This window comes from Phoca vitulina, unplaced genomic scaffold, assembly GCF_004348235.1.
Source record: "Phoca vitulina isolate PV1807 unplaced genomic scaffold, GSC_HSeal_1.0 scaffold35, whole genome shotgun sequence".
NCBI lineage: Eukaryota > Metazoa > Chordata > Mammalia > Carnivora > Phocidae > Phoca > Phoca vitulina.
This window is the reverse complement of record NW_022589738.1, coordinates 14,559,695-14,574,847: the sequence shown is the minus strand read 5'-3', so window position 1 is coordinate 14,574,847 and position 15,153 is coordinate 14,559,695. Positions and strand designations below refer to the sequence as shown.

The 15,153-nt window shown below is 38.3% G+C and overlaps 1 protein-coding gene across 13 annotated transcripts in view; it reads left to right on the top strand.

The window, feature by feature from the left end:
• The window catches only part of CASK (calcium/calmodulin dependent serine protein kinase), a 346,895-nt gene that overhangs the window by 151,850 nt on the left and 179,892 nt on the right, over positions 1-15,153 (top strand). For all 13 annotated transcript variants that reach the window (XM_032426584.1, XM_032426582.1, XM_032426577.1 and 10 more), the window contains exons 4-5: positions 7,167-7,244; positions 11,741-11,813. In XM_032426584.1, coding sequence (XP_032282475.1) covers positions 7,167-7,244; positions 11,741-11,813 — 151 coding nt within the window. The remainder of the gene's footprint in view (positions 1-7,166; positions 7,245-11,740; positions 11,814-15,153) is intronic.

Sequence of the window (15,153 nt, the reverse complement as noted above, 5' to 3'; positions counted from 1 at the left end):
TAACTCAGTGGACCAGTATTTCTCAGATGACTAATGTGTGATGTTACAGAGTCATGCACAGGTAAAAGATCCACTCAAAGAACAAGACAGAACAATGGATTATAATTAACACAGTACCAAAAGTTCATTGACATGGTTTCAGAATCCACATTGCAGTTTACCTTTAGGAAACTACCACTTTTTGGGGTGCCCGGGTGGTTCAGTTGGTTAAGCATCTGCCTTCAGTTCAGGTCATGATCCCAGGGCCCTGGGATCAAGCCCCATGTCAGGCTGAGCAAGGAGCCTGCTTCTCCTTCTCCATCTGCCTCTCCCCACACTCCCCCCCACATTCGTGCATGTGTGCTCTCTCTCTCTCTCTCAAATAAATCTTAAAAAGAAAGAAACAAACTACCACTTTTTGAGTCTTGGGTGCAGTATCAAAGAAGAATATTCTCACATATCTGCAAAGGCTATTAAAATATAACTCCTTCTTCCAATTATATATCTGTGTGAGGCCAGATTTTCTTCAAACAAATAACATATTGTAACAGATTGAATGTAGAAGCAAATATGAGAATCTAGCTGTCTTCTCTTAAACCAGAAATCAAAAACGATTTGCAAAGTATCAAACAGTTCCACTCTTCTCACTAAATTTTTATTTTAGAATAGATACTCTTTTTCATGAAAAAATATTATTTCTGTTAACATGTAATGGGTTTATTGTCATTTTAAAATAAATGTTTTTTACATTTCCGGATTTTAATTTTTAATGTGGCAAATATTGATAGACAAAACTTACACAAACACAATCGGTTTGGGGTTCTCAATAATCTGTAAGTAGAAAAGAGTCCTGACATCAAAAAGTTAGAGAACTTAGTGGTTGTCCTAGAAATTACAGTATGCCTCCTGACCTATATGTTATTGTTGTCAAGTATTTTTATTTAAGATCAATCTCTTTCTCACTCTCTCTCTCTCTCTCTCTCTCTCTCTCAGAATAGTTATTTTGTTATATGGTCTCTCTCTCTCAAGAGAAAATGAGAAAATAGTTGTTTTGTATAATCATTGTTCATTTAGATTCACTTACATAGTTACCACATTTTCCATTTTTCATGCCTCACTGCATCTCTGAGTTTTCATTTGACTTCATTTTTCCTTCTACCTGAGGAATATTCTTTTGTATTTCCTTTAGGGATAGGTATGCTGCTGGCAAGTTCTCTTGGTTTCTTTGCTTATCTGAAAGAAATTTTTTCACCTTTATTCTTTAAGGGGTTTTTTGATGAGAAGAGAATTTTATTAGGTTGGCAGCTAATTTGATTTAAGATCCCTTTCTACTGTATTCTGGCTTCCACTGTTGCCATTGAGAAGTCAGCCGTCAGTCTAATAGTCCATTCTTTTCTTTTACTGTTTTTGAGGTTTTCTATTTTTCTTTGGTTTCCTGTAGTTTTTGCAGATATGTGACTAACTATTGATTTCTTTACTACCTGGTGTTTATTGAGATCTTTAACCATTTCTGGGTTATTAACAGACATTATATTTTCAGTATTGCTTCTGCTCTATTTTCTTTTCACTTTTTTTTTTTTTTATATATTTATCTATCTGCTTATCTGTTAGTAATCTCTATACCCATTGTGGGGCTTGAACTCACAACCTAGAGATCCAGAGTCGCATGCTCCACCAAGTGAGCCAGCCAGGCGCCCTTCTTTTCACTTTTGAAACTTCAATAAAAATAGATGCTGACCTTCTTACTTTAATCCTTTCTTATCCTCACTTTCATATTTTCCATGTTTTGTCTCTCTATGCTTCAGTCTGAGTACATCTTCTGGTTCACTGATTTTTCTCTTCAACTACCTAATCTGCTTATGTTCTTAATTTTGGCATTAGATTTTTTTCATTCAGAAATTCCTATTTGCTTTTTCAAATCTGTGGTGTCACTTTTTTATGTATATATAATTTGTTGATCCTTGTTGAAGTTTTTAAGTGGAGCTTTTCACTTCATGGTAGACATTGGGATTTTTCTATGCTACTAATAAGACATACCAGAATATATTCTGTAACCCGCTTTGCAAAATACTACTCTTTATCACCCCAGCACAGAGCATGGGGTGTTTTATCATGTCCTTAGCCCTTGGCAGGCTCCTCTGGGGTAATCCAAAAGAATAGCTCTGTCTCTCCTCTCAGAACACCCTAGCGCAAAAGCAGTTGGACCCTATCAATCTGACATCTCACCCTGTCAGTCTACCTCCCCCATTCTTCAGTTCCCCAAATATGCATCCCGCCCCTTTCATGGGTGCCTCGTCAGGGCCCGCTGCCTACCCCAAAGGCAGAAGCAGCTCTTGCTCACCTCTTTGAGCTCAAAACCTTTCCCCGTCCTCACTAGATAGTTTTTCACTCACTATACTGTTAATTCTTTAAGCTTTAAAAAAAATTTTTTTAATTTAATTCAGTTCTGTAGTTGTTTTTGTCACCTTCAGAGGAAATGCTGGTCAGAAAAATTCAGATTTGGTCTGGCCTTTACAGTGTTCCTCAAAGAATAGTTTGCAGATGGGTTCCAATCTACCAACTGTTACCAGTCTATAATGAGGTAAGTACAGAAATTGAGAGCAAACATTTAGAAGCTGTTAGAGCAATTTGACATTGCTGTGAAATCATAGCATATAATTTTGTATTTTATAAAAGGACCAATTCATAACATACCTGAGGGGGGAAAAAACTGGTCCTTCACCACGGTTAAGTTGAGAAGCACTTCTTCATACAATCAAGTGTGAGTCTGCATACTATAAGCCCCCTCTTTTTCTGCTTTTACCGAAAATACATTGTAGAAGAGGAAAAAACCTTTTCTCTACCCTCTTTAGGTCAAGTGACTAGGTCTGTGAATTAAACTGACCAACACCAGACTAACAGGAGAAAAGATTTATTTTGTCTGTACATGGCAGGACCAGTGGGGTTGGAGGGCAGCAGGAAAAAAAGTGAAAACCACAAAAAGGTAGTTAGACCCAGACACTTATATACCATTTTAACAAAGAGTAATAAAGTATGAAGAGACTAGACAAGGGAAGAGGGGGGAGTTTGGGTGTCTCAGGTTGGAGGTAAGTTGTGGGAAGGCGACTAAGAAATGTATGATAAATAAGAGTTGTTTAGTAAAATTTGTTGTACAGATCAGAGTAGTTGTCTTCCTAGTACATGAGAGGGGAACACCTTTACAAAGGGACATTTAAACCTTGTTTTTAGGCAGAGTGGAGGAGAGGAGAGAGTTCTTCCTGTTGTTCCTGTTCCTGCTGTTTTTCGATTCCCTTCAGCTCAAAATCATCCTATGCCAAAGTGGCATATTTTGGGGTGGCATATTCTGATCTCTTCCACATACGACCAGCCATACATTGTGCCCCTAGATCTGTGATCTATTTTATTGGGCGTATTTGTTTGGATATTTTTTTAATTACATAAGTAATGCATGTTTATTGTAAAATTTTTAAAACTCAGACGAAAGGAAGGGACAGCTAAGATCATTCATGATCCCACCACTTTTTACAAGTCAGAGTAAACCTCTCTACATATAGGATAGAAGCATTCCCCATACCCTTCTAAAGCAGGGTTTCTTCTCCCTCTTATTTTACTCCCTCAGAATATAACCAAGCAAGGAGATTTAGAACACAGTCTTTGAAGCTTTGCAGCCCAAGGCTTAAAACACCTTAAGATGGGAAGGAAAGAGAAAAGCAATAAAAGAAGCCTTACACTTGTTATTAGAAGAATTATCAAATAAAAATTTTCAAAGGTTTGTGGCATCAGACTTTTTGTTCAAAGTTGTTATATCCGGATTATATTATGAATATGTATATTTTAAATTTCAGTGATGAGTAAAATGTGTGTAAATAGTATTTTTAGTTTCTCTGTATCTCATAAAATTTAAAACCGATGAATTGCCTCTTTTACTTTAATATCAGTGATAGAAATAACTAATCAAACAGCTTAATAGAAGATTTCTTTCACAGTGATGGCTGACTTTCAGACTAGCTCCTCAAAGAACATGGCTGCGTATTTTAAAAAGTTACACAGGTGATTTTGTTTGGTACCCTGGTTATGAACCATTGTATTAAAAAACGTACAGTGGCCAAAAAGATCCCATTTATAAGAGCAACTAAAAGTGTCCTGGGGAAAAACCCCAGTAGTCAATATTTGGAGCCAGTATGAAGAAAACCTTAAAACTGCAACTTAGAGACATGAAAGGAAATAGAGAGCATATCATGTTCATAGGTGAGAATATGAGAAAAATGTTAATTTTTAGAAGTTAATATGTAAATATAATACTGTCTCCACCAAAATATTAAAAATGTTTAGCATTTGACAAACTAATTTTAAAGTTCAGCGGGGAGAAAAAATTCATAAGAAAATATTGACGAAGAATAATAGTGAAATGACTTATTTTTCCAAATATTAAAATACACTATTACAGGGGCTCCTGGCTGGCTCAGTCAGTAGAACATGTGACTCTTGATCTCAGGGTCATGTGTTCAAGCCCCGTGTTGGGCATGGAGCTCACCTAAAAAAAATTAAAATAAAAAACATTACAGTAAAAAAAAAATGGTATGGTACTGGATACAAGAATAGATGGGTCAGTGAGAAAGAGTAGAAACCTGAAACTGCGTGTGTCTGGGCATGTGTAGATACTATCATTTCAAATAGCAGTATTTCAGAGAATGACCAGGGGAAAAAATGGGCTGATCCATGCTGGTAATTATATTACAGGGCAGTAAGTAATTTCCAGTTGTTTCTCACTGACTGGTTCCTCCTTTAGGCATTGGCCTCTCACTACTTGACTACCTTCTTACCCCTAAGACTCCTTTTTTCCCCTCTTACAGGTCCCTCGAAAAAATCTTCCTCCAGCTCTCAGGAGGGCTCCCAGACTCTTACTGCTTGGCGATGCAATCAATTCACCTCTCCTTTGCCTAACTCTTCTCTCATCTGAGCTGAACAGTGCTCATCCTCACATTTCACAATTAAAAAGGAAACCGCCTAAGCAAAAACTATAATTCCATCACTGTCAGGGGTCTTTTAGTGCTCCTAGATCAAGCAACCAGCTTAAACTGCAGCCTGCTTTAAAAATAGGATTTTTTTTCCTCTCCCCAGTACAAAGAAATGAAAAGTATTCACCCTCTAGTAATCAAGGAAATGCAAATTAAAGCAATTGTAACTTTTTTCCCCTCCTATCTGATTGGCAAAGATTCAAAAGGAATAGTGGAGGTGAGGTGGAGAGGAAAGGACACTTCCACAATTAGTGGGGGCAGGAATACTATGTTAACTTTTCGCCAGGAGTGTATCAGAAGTGTTATTGTATGTGCCCCTTGACCTATAGGACAAGTACAACTCCGCTTATAGGACTTTTACTCTCACAGGTGATCAGGATTGTTCACAAGATGTGTGACCATGTTCATTCAGGCTTTATTTCTGATGGTGGAAAATGGTCACCACCATTCTTCAGAGTAGACTAAGCCATCATGAAGATCATTTTATGCAGAAGAATCTTATTTGACATTGGAAAATGTTCATTAGCTGTGAATTGGAAACCAGGCAAATGTTGTAAAGCCTTGTATAAACGTGACAGTATTTTCATTTATCTAAAACCACACCAAGTTTTAAATAATATAGTCAATTATCTATTAATATTTACTGTGTGCTCAGTCTTCTGCTGGGTATCAGGTGAGAGTATTTTGAAAGTATAAAACATACTCGTTCTTTAGGGCTCTACACTATTATTGAACTGTTGAGCTTGAATATGTGCATTTGCTCCTTGCACACCCAGCAGGTGTAGCTGTGGATAATGGGAAGAGCATTGAATATAGATACAGATTTGAATCCTGTCCCTGTCACATACTTGTCTACTTAGACAAATTATTTGAGAATGAGAAGGATGCTGATGTCATAGGGTGACTGTAAGAATGGAGATATAACAAGGAGTGTTTCCCATGATGCTTGGTGAATAATACTAGTAATGATTATTTATTACTAATGCCTAATTAGTAATTATTAGTAATAGTAATGAATAGTTTCTCTACTTTTCCTTCTAGAAGTCTCTATCTTTTCAGGGTAATACCTATAGCAGGTATACTGCAGTGTGAGCTCCTGAATAAGTGAATGAATGAAATACTGGATTTGAAAACATTTCATAAGCCTGAAAGCATTATGAAGATGTTGGCTAACTATTAATATTTAAATAATTTCATTAATAGATATAATCTGGCAAAGTTTCATATACATGTATATAAATGCTAAACGTGTGTAAGTGCCAAATACTATGATATGGGCATATAGGGTTGTTATAGAATTTAAGAAAATGAAAGCCTTAATGTGGCTGGTAATCCACTGAGGGGGCTTTCTGGGAAGGGTGGGATTGGAATGGGACCTTGGATTAAGGTAGGTTTTGAATATGAAGAGCAATATGCGCAGAAGCATGTGACAAAAAAGGAAACGGTATGTTCAGGGAATAGTAATAAGTCTAGCCTGCGTAGAGAGTGAGGTATCCTTGAAGAGCCACTAGATAGGATAGGTGGAAGAGGCAAGGTGTGGCCGACACAACAAGAGGCCTTACTGATCTGAGAAATAGAGAACCATTTTTAAGTTTGGGGCAAGATAGTACCATTCCGTCACCAACACATCAGTGTGTTAGAATATGTTTGTAGCAATTGACTTTGGTAATTGAAGTGTAAGCAAAAATAAATTATGATTTAGCTACTTTTTTTCCCTCTACAGTATATAGCCTGAATTCTCTTTAGTGGTGATAAGTATAGTGAAATATTTTAGAATCCTTGTTGGATTCTTAAAATATTACACGACATGACTAGGTACCGATAATTTTGGAACTTGACTCAAAAATATGCTCACAACCCCCAGCATTGCCCTTTTCTGAGACTTTTTGTTGCGATAACTCAAAGGAAATTTATGGTCAATTTTCTACACCTTACGTTATTTGATGCTACCATTTGCTTGTTCTTTGTATTTCTTTCCATGTAGATTTTCGGTGTTCGTATGGTTATAACATCCTTTATAATTTGTCTGTTTTTCGTTGAAAGAAAGATTTAAATAACTTATTAGAATCATTAGCTGTAAGCCAACTAATAACTTCATTACAATGTATTCATTTTCAGTGTTTTCTTCCTGGAATTTCCTCTTACATTCTTTTTCACATTTCTCCACAGTATGGATGGAGCAGATCTGTGTTTTGAAATCGTAAAGCGAGCTGATGCTGGTTTTGTATACAGTGAAGCTGTAGCCAGGTATGTCATTCGTATGGACTCCCCAGAGGTCAAGGTGGAAATAAAAGAAGGAAATGACAAATGACATGAAGTGACTTGCTTTTTTGAATTCATGATGAGCATACTGCCACTCTTTCCTACAAGGAGCCATGAGTGTTTTAGTGTGCATTAGTGGAACCGAAGTAGCGACTGGAAATGCAAAATATGGAACAATGCATTTATCTATTAATACGGGTTTACAGCTTAACATAGTACTGCTGTCTTTCCCATTTCTGATGACTTTTGTTCAAAGAGGAATTTGATAGCTCAAGAACTATGAAGAATCAAGTTTGGGGGTTTTTTTGTGTGTGTTCGATCTTTATTTTGGGCAGACGTGTCTTATTAGTTCTTCATTTGCCTTTTAGTGATAGCAAACTGTTATATGGCCAATTAATCTGATGAAATGCACAGAACAGTAGAAGCACAGTTTTCCTGCTAAATATATTTGCTTCAGGCCAGTGTGTGATTCCTAAGCAAATGGTGGCCATTGTTCTAAGTCAAGTTGTTGTAAGGAACTAATGGCTCAAAATAAGGAGTAAAGTTGAAAAATCACAGGAGCCATGCACAGGCCACTTGCTTATAGATTTAGAGCAATATAGCTTTCTGCTTTGGTGGTATTCAATCATATCATAAATACCCACTTCAGTGGGTTGCCTTTTTAATACATGGGGTCTCCTCAGTCACCAACCATAATATGTTGAAGGATTCAAACCTGCAACTCTAGTGGGGTTTTTTTTTTTATCCCATTTTTCTATTAGTTTTGAATTCGTATCACAATTTAAAATTTTTATTGTGCTTCAGAATTTAAAAGCATTCTTCAATACCAAAATAGTCAATGCTGTCTTGATTTTTCTTATGATACAGCAGTAAACCACTTTATCCAACTAAATTAAACTCTCAGACCCTTGTGCATTTTTGTTCATATTTACTTCTTCAAGAATTTGAGGCTACCTGCCTTTTGAACTTTCCCACATTGATCTCTTTCAACAACAACATCATCAAATAGGGAAAACTAAAAATTCCGAATGTTGATTTTTATAGAACAGTGAAGCTTGAGGAAGGAAGAGGACTTTTTTCCTTTTGAACCACAGTAACACTTGGGTACTTGGTGCATGTGCTGTCGGGGTTGATGTGAAAGCACTACCACTTTTACTCTGTTCCCCACTTGTCTGTATGGCTTTTCCTCAACTTTGAGCCTGTCTGTGCCACTGGCCTGGGCATCAGGATAGGGAGAATAGTCACATGTAGAGGTGATGCCATACAGTGAAACGAAAGGAGCTTTCCGGAATGGTCCAGTAAAGCATAGCCTCGGGACCAGTCGGCAACACTGCAAAGAGAGAAATTTGGCACAATTTATTAAAGGCCCTTCCTAAAAAATGACAAAAGGCAGGGAGGGGCATCCTCAGAAAGTAGTATTAGGTATGTGCCCTTTTGCAGAGGATCAGTGACCATACAACAAGGGCATGTAGAGCCTTCCTTGGGCTGTAGAGCATTCAACCAGATGACTTCCAACCTGCCCCCCCTCCTCCTCTGATTCTGTGATTCATCGTTGGGAAATTTAGCTTGCATCAGTATTCTAGTGAGACCAACTGCAAGAAGACTCCGAGGCACCAAGTAATCAAATTGATAATGTTTTTCTCCAACTGGCTGAGCTTCAAGAGAAGCAGCAAAGCATGGCATAAAATAAAACTGCATACAGTCCTTACAACCCAATTAGTGATTACCTCTGTTCTTTCAGGGGCGATGAGTTGTGGAGTGTGCTAACATACAGAATCAGATTATCAAATCAGACAGTTACAAATCAGAGCGATCTTCTTACCTATACCAAGCTTTACTAAATAATTACAAGGATACAGGCAATCAAAAGGCTCAGCTGAAACAGAGAGGTCTGGCTTATCAAGCAGCTTCCCACATCAGAAATGTTCCTGTGGCCCAGAGTACATGAGGTCTCTACATGAGGTTTGTGGGATCCCACACACAGAGGGGAGCATTGCAGTTGTAAGACATCTCCATCGTATGCGTCAAGGAGTCGTATAGCTTCCATGACCTACTCCAGGAAGCCAACCATACCTCAAAGATCCTAGATTCTATTTACCATAGGTAATCCTTAGCCCGGGACATCTCTTAAGAACATTTCAGGGACAAGGTCTCTTCTGCCTAGCAAGAGTGTTAATTTCTTTACCTAGAGTCTCCTCCCCTCTTTTCTTCCACCACCCCAGAAATGCAGGCTTCCATAGGAAGTGAATGGATTGCAGGCCTCAGTTCTTTCCTTCCACTGAGTCATCCTCATTCCTGATCCTTACAGGAGATAGAGACAAACTTATATATTGCAAAGTTTCTCTGAAAGTATAGGCCACCATGATGATTCATGAAAATGAAGCTTTCTAATTAAAGTTTAGGCAGCAATTCTAGGCAGTGTGGGTGGATTTTTGCTTCTCTCTTTATTCTGCTTGCACACTATTCCCAGGCACAGCCTCCCAGAGTCATGACTGGGAGGGTGGAGAAAGATCACTTTAAATCTATAATATCTGGGGAGAAAAAAATTATATCCTCACCTGACACACTCGAGAGATTCTGGTATGTATATATATTTGGGTCAAATAATTGAGTACTCTGATAATTAGATTAAAAATGCTCATTCATTGAGGTTTTTTTTCTTAATGAGGCTTTGAGATAGGACTTTTCTTCAGGCTAAAGACATATAAGTGGCTGTCTTAGTACTATGTATCCAAAGTAGTCCATACTGTAGGTATAAGCTATGCCCACGTTACCTAATTTAAACTTACCCACTATTCTAATGTTCATATCTAGATGCACAAATAGGCTGTTCCTAAACCTTTGACTAAACTTAACAATAATAATAATGACTTACCCTTTGTAGCATGGTTTAGAGCTTACAAAGCACTTTCACATTTGTCTCTGCCATTTCAGGGGGCCACGTAGCCTTCAAAGCCTGATTTGAGCCAGGAAAGGGCCAAGTTAAGAACCCCTAACTTACACAGAAATTTGATTATAGGCTGCACAGGCCCAGGCAAAGAGTATATGACTGCAGCCCCTTTTGTGTGCGTTTGCAAAGTAAGAAAAAATTGACACGATGACTAAGGACAGCATGAGCCAAGTTCTCTGCTTTAGAGCCCAGGTGTGGGGAGACAATGATAAGTATAGGAACAACATATGGGGTTAGTTGGGTTTTTTTTTTTTTTCCTACCTTTCATTTAAGAAATGGAACCTTCTGATCAATTGTAGTACATGAAGTAATGCACATGCCAAGGAGAGGGACATTCATGTGAGTTTTGATAGTAGCATACCCAAGAGGGAATTTGATGGAAATGCCTCTTAGTTGTATAGCAGGAGTGGGGAATTTTTTTTTTTTTTTTTGAATCATAAGGATACACACAAGGGCATTTGCAAGTACTGGTAAATTATTTCGTTTTTATTTAAAGTGTAAGGAATAGAAGATCTAGAAAGATAAAATTCAATAAATACTATACAATAAATAATGTTGCATATGTTGCATTTCTATGTCATGGCTGGTTGGGAAGGAAAAGGGGAAAATGAAAAAGGACGGGGCATAATAGGAAAAAGAAAGATATGAAGGGAATAAAATACAGAGGAAGAGAGGATAAGAAGACACTCAACAGAGAGAAATAGCAGAATTAGAGGAGGAAGAACTTTAGAATTAACAGACAGAGGGAAATCAAAGTAAGCTCTGAAGTAATACTGAATACATGTCTTACTCTGGTCACACCCTGTTGCTAGTTGACCCTGTTAGCACTTTTTAAGGACCGTTCTTCAAAATGCTGACTCCTCCTGTGTTTTTCACCTGGACCTAGGGGGGGAGCCTCTGCAGACCCCTGCTGGCCACGTGATGAGTCCAACTTCCTAGGATTTCAGCCCAGAACAACTCTGCTTTGTTGAAAGATGCCCCAGCTAAAACTTGATTACATCGCAAAAAGAAATTGTACACATAAAGAGGTTCTTTCCTCTTGTTTGTCCTCAAAGCTAAATGGAAATAAGGCAGAGAACCAGCCTCTGCTGGCAGATAAAAGACTCCCACCCCTTCAGTCAGAATCCATGGTGTCCCTCTGAGCACTATTCACTTAATAGCAATCCGCTGTAACTAAGTACAATTAACCGAGGGTCGGAGACTTGCATTCCCCCCGCCCCCCGCCCCATGTTTTCAGCTTTAATTTTTCATTTTCAGAGCTATTTTACTTATGAACTGTATGAAATTCTTTTGACTTGGTTATCTTAGAAAATATAGAACACATTATTTCTTCATGAAGCTTATAAACTCATTGGTCTGCCAACTTTTTCATTATTAAGCCTCACCATCCACCAGTCTTGTCTACTCAAATGAAAAGTGTCCATGGGCAATGAATATGAAGGTGGGAGTTACAAACTAGGGCCACTGTATATAAAGTTTTAAAAATAAAAAATTTTTATTACAGTTTTAGATTTCTTTTGTTTTTCTACAGTCATTACATGAGACAGATACTGGAAGCTCTACGCTATTGTCATGATAATAACATAATTCACAGGGATGTGAAGGTAAGTCATTTTTATCACTAACTTTAATGTTGATGAAGAGAAACTGATGACACTGATAATGATCAGAAGTGTTTCTTTAATGTTCTTATAGAGAGCATCTTAAGGTTAATTTTACTTCCAAATAAACATTTATTTAACTACTTTATATTTGAAGAGTCATACTCATTCTTAACAGGAACACTTTCATCATTTCAGTTTCCTTTTTTTTATTAAAATGTACATGTATTCTGAAATTCTGTTATTCCTCTTTTGCCATTATGTGTGTAAGAGAGAAATGAAAAAATCCAACAAATAGGAAGAACCAAACAATATCCTAAGTTAATTGTGGGAGGGGGTTGGTTTATATTGGTTATTTGGTTTATATAGTAAAAGTTCATCATATGCTTATATTTTCGTAGTGTTGCAATACAGAATAGTCACCATTGTTTTGCACATAGTTTTTTAACATAGTCTGAAATCATAATTAAAAACGTAATACAGTTTTGCACCCTTAGGAATGTATGTATTACCATTATTCCATCTTTCTGCCTATTTGCTCCCAGTATCAAGTTCATGAGAACTGTCAGTCCCTGGCTCATAATGGTGTCAGGCAGAACATGGAGGCAGGCCAGAAAGAACCAGTGGGCCTTCCTCCTGATGCCCAGCCCCTTCCAAGGCCCCGAATCGCTAAGAGCCCCTGAGGTCTCTCTAGCCCTATTGTCCACTTTCTCTCTCTGGTATTTTGTTAATGGCCTCTCTCTAACACACAGCATCTACAGACATGGGGCTCTCCTTCCCTCAAAACATATTATCAGAGGCCTGGCTTCTTCATTGTATTTTAATGGTTAAGAAAATGAAGTAGAGTTTAGTTAAATTGTCTAAAACGTTTGGGAAATTTTAACTAAAATTCTTGTGGTTATAAGCTGAGATAAAGCATGAGCAATCCAAAACAGTCTAGTGGAATGTTACCATAGCAAATGAAAAAAATCATTGGAGAAGTGTACACAGTACACATTAGTTGTAAAATATCTTACTCTTTTCAAATGTGGTGATAGGAAAAGGAGATTATTATTATCAGTACTCAGCACTGAACAACCCATTGGGTACATTAACACTTTTTTATAAAAGTATTTTTCAGTAATGCAAACAAAGAGAATAAGAAGTGTAAAAAAAATTAAAGGGAAATTGTCAGTGATAGTAGTAGGCTGTGTTACTCTTCTGCATTTAAATTATATAAGAAAATGCATATATAAAGAGTAAAGTATATCTCCTTGTGTATGTTATAAAATAGATGATAAAAATGACACTTTGAAAACTTAAAATGTATAAACAGATTCTTAATTCATATAATAGAACTGCGTTAGAAACGCTTTTGCTCAAGAGGCAATTTTATTTTGAATTCTGTTCTTTAAGAGTAATTATATCAACATCATATAATACATAATGATTGACAACATACCGTACTGTAATACTTTCAATAATACAGTCAGCTTTTGATTAGTCATGGTATTTGATATGATAATCCCAAACCAAGTAAAATCCCAAAGTAGTTATATTTGAATGTCGTGCTTCAGCTTCTCATTTACCTTCTGATTGATTTATTCAACAAATATTCGAGTGCCTACTTCATGCAGAATGCTGTGCTTGGAGCCCTACAGGTATTATGATGGTCTCAGTAGGGGGATGAGGCAGTGTATCTGTTACCGACGGCTGCGGATCAACACACAACTAAACTTGGTGACTCCAAACAGCAACTGCCGTTTATTTGCTCACAATTCTGTAGTTTTGGGCAAAGCTTGATGGGGACTGCTTGATTCTGTTTGACAGACTGTGGGCTGAGGCAGCATGGCTAGTACCCACATAGGCTTCCCTCTTGTGGCATGTCTGCTGAAGTGACCAGAACAGCTAGGAGCTTGCTGGGCCCTCTCTGTAGTCTCTCATTCAGGGTATTCCTCCCCCCCCTCCTCCTTCCCTCTCTCTCTGTCTTCGTGGGGCTGCCTCTCCAGCAGGACGGTGTCTCAGGGCTCCAAACAAGCAAAGGTGGAAGGTGCCAGGCCTCTTGACGCCTAGGCCAGAAGTTGACACTGTCATGTTCTCTGCATTATGTTAGTCAACAGGTTACAAGACTAGCCTGGATTCAAGAGGAGGAAAAATAGATTGTGCCTTCTGGTTGGAGGTGTGTGTGACGTATGTGCACAAGGATAAGAACTTGTCTGTGGCCATCTTTACAGACAAGCAAAACAAATAATTCTTGTCCAAGGTAAAGGGTGGGAAATAGCATTAAAAGACCGAGCTGGAGAAACTTCATGGAGGTCATGTTTGAGCCTGGTCTTGAGTCATGGGGAAGTTACATGAAGACAAGAGGGCATTTCAAGGAAAGCCTCAAAATTAGTTTTGCACTGGGGGCGCCTGGGTGGCTCAGTTGGTTAAGCAACTGCCTTCGGCTCAGGTCATGATCCTGGAGTCCCAGGATCGAGTCCCGCATTGGGCTCCCTGCTCGGCAGGGGGTCTGCTTCTCCCTCTGACCCTCTTCCCTCTTGTGCTCTCTGTCTCTCCTTCTCTCTCTCTCAAATAAATAAAATCTTAAAAAAAAAATTAGTTTTGCATTGGATTTTATTAGTTTATTATCCCTAAGGCACATACCAAATAATTTTGAGGAAACACCCAGAAATGTGTTGAGGAAGGGAAGATAGAAGTAATTCTCAAACCGCAGGTAAGAAGAAACATCCTCACAAAGTACCATCACCCAGTTGGCAAGTGGACTCAACAGAGAGCACACATTAATGTTGACATTCGTTATATTTCAGTGCCTGAAATCTATACGTTTTGTATGGGTAAATGGAATACTCACATTTAGCTAATCAGTAATTTTGAATTTGGGTAAATTTTTCTTGAGACATTCATCCAAAACTATGCATCGAGTGCTTCCTGTGTGGGGGGCACTATTTTAAGAACCAGAGCTCTGTCAGCGAACAAAACAGAATCACTGCCCCCATGGAGCAAGCTGACTTTCTAGTTCAGGGAGACCAACCCTAACCAAGAGCGTAAATAAGTCAACTATATAGTAGGATAGGAGGTGAAAGGGACCGCAGGTGAAACAGAGCGGCCAAAGGGATAGGGACTGCTTAGAGAAGGGGTTGCAATTTTAAGCAGGGTGGTCAGAGCAGGTCACATTCAGAAGACAACATCTGAGCAAGGACTCACAGGAGGAGAGAAGGTGGGCTGACTGATATCCAAAGGAAGAGCGTTCCAGGTAAAAGGAACAGCCAGTGCAAAGGCACTAAAGCAGGAGCATAACAGACCTATTTGCAGAAGAGCAAAGAGGCCAGTGTTCCTGGGGTGAACTGAGCCACGAGGAAAG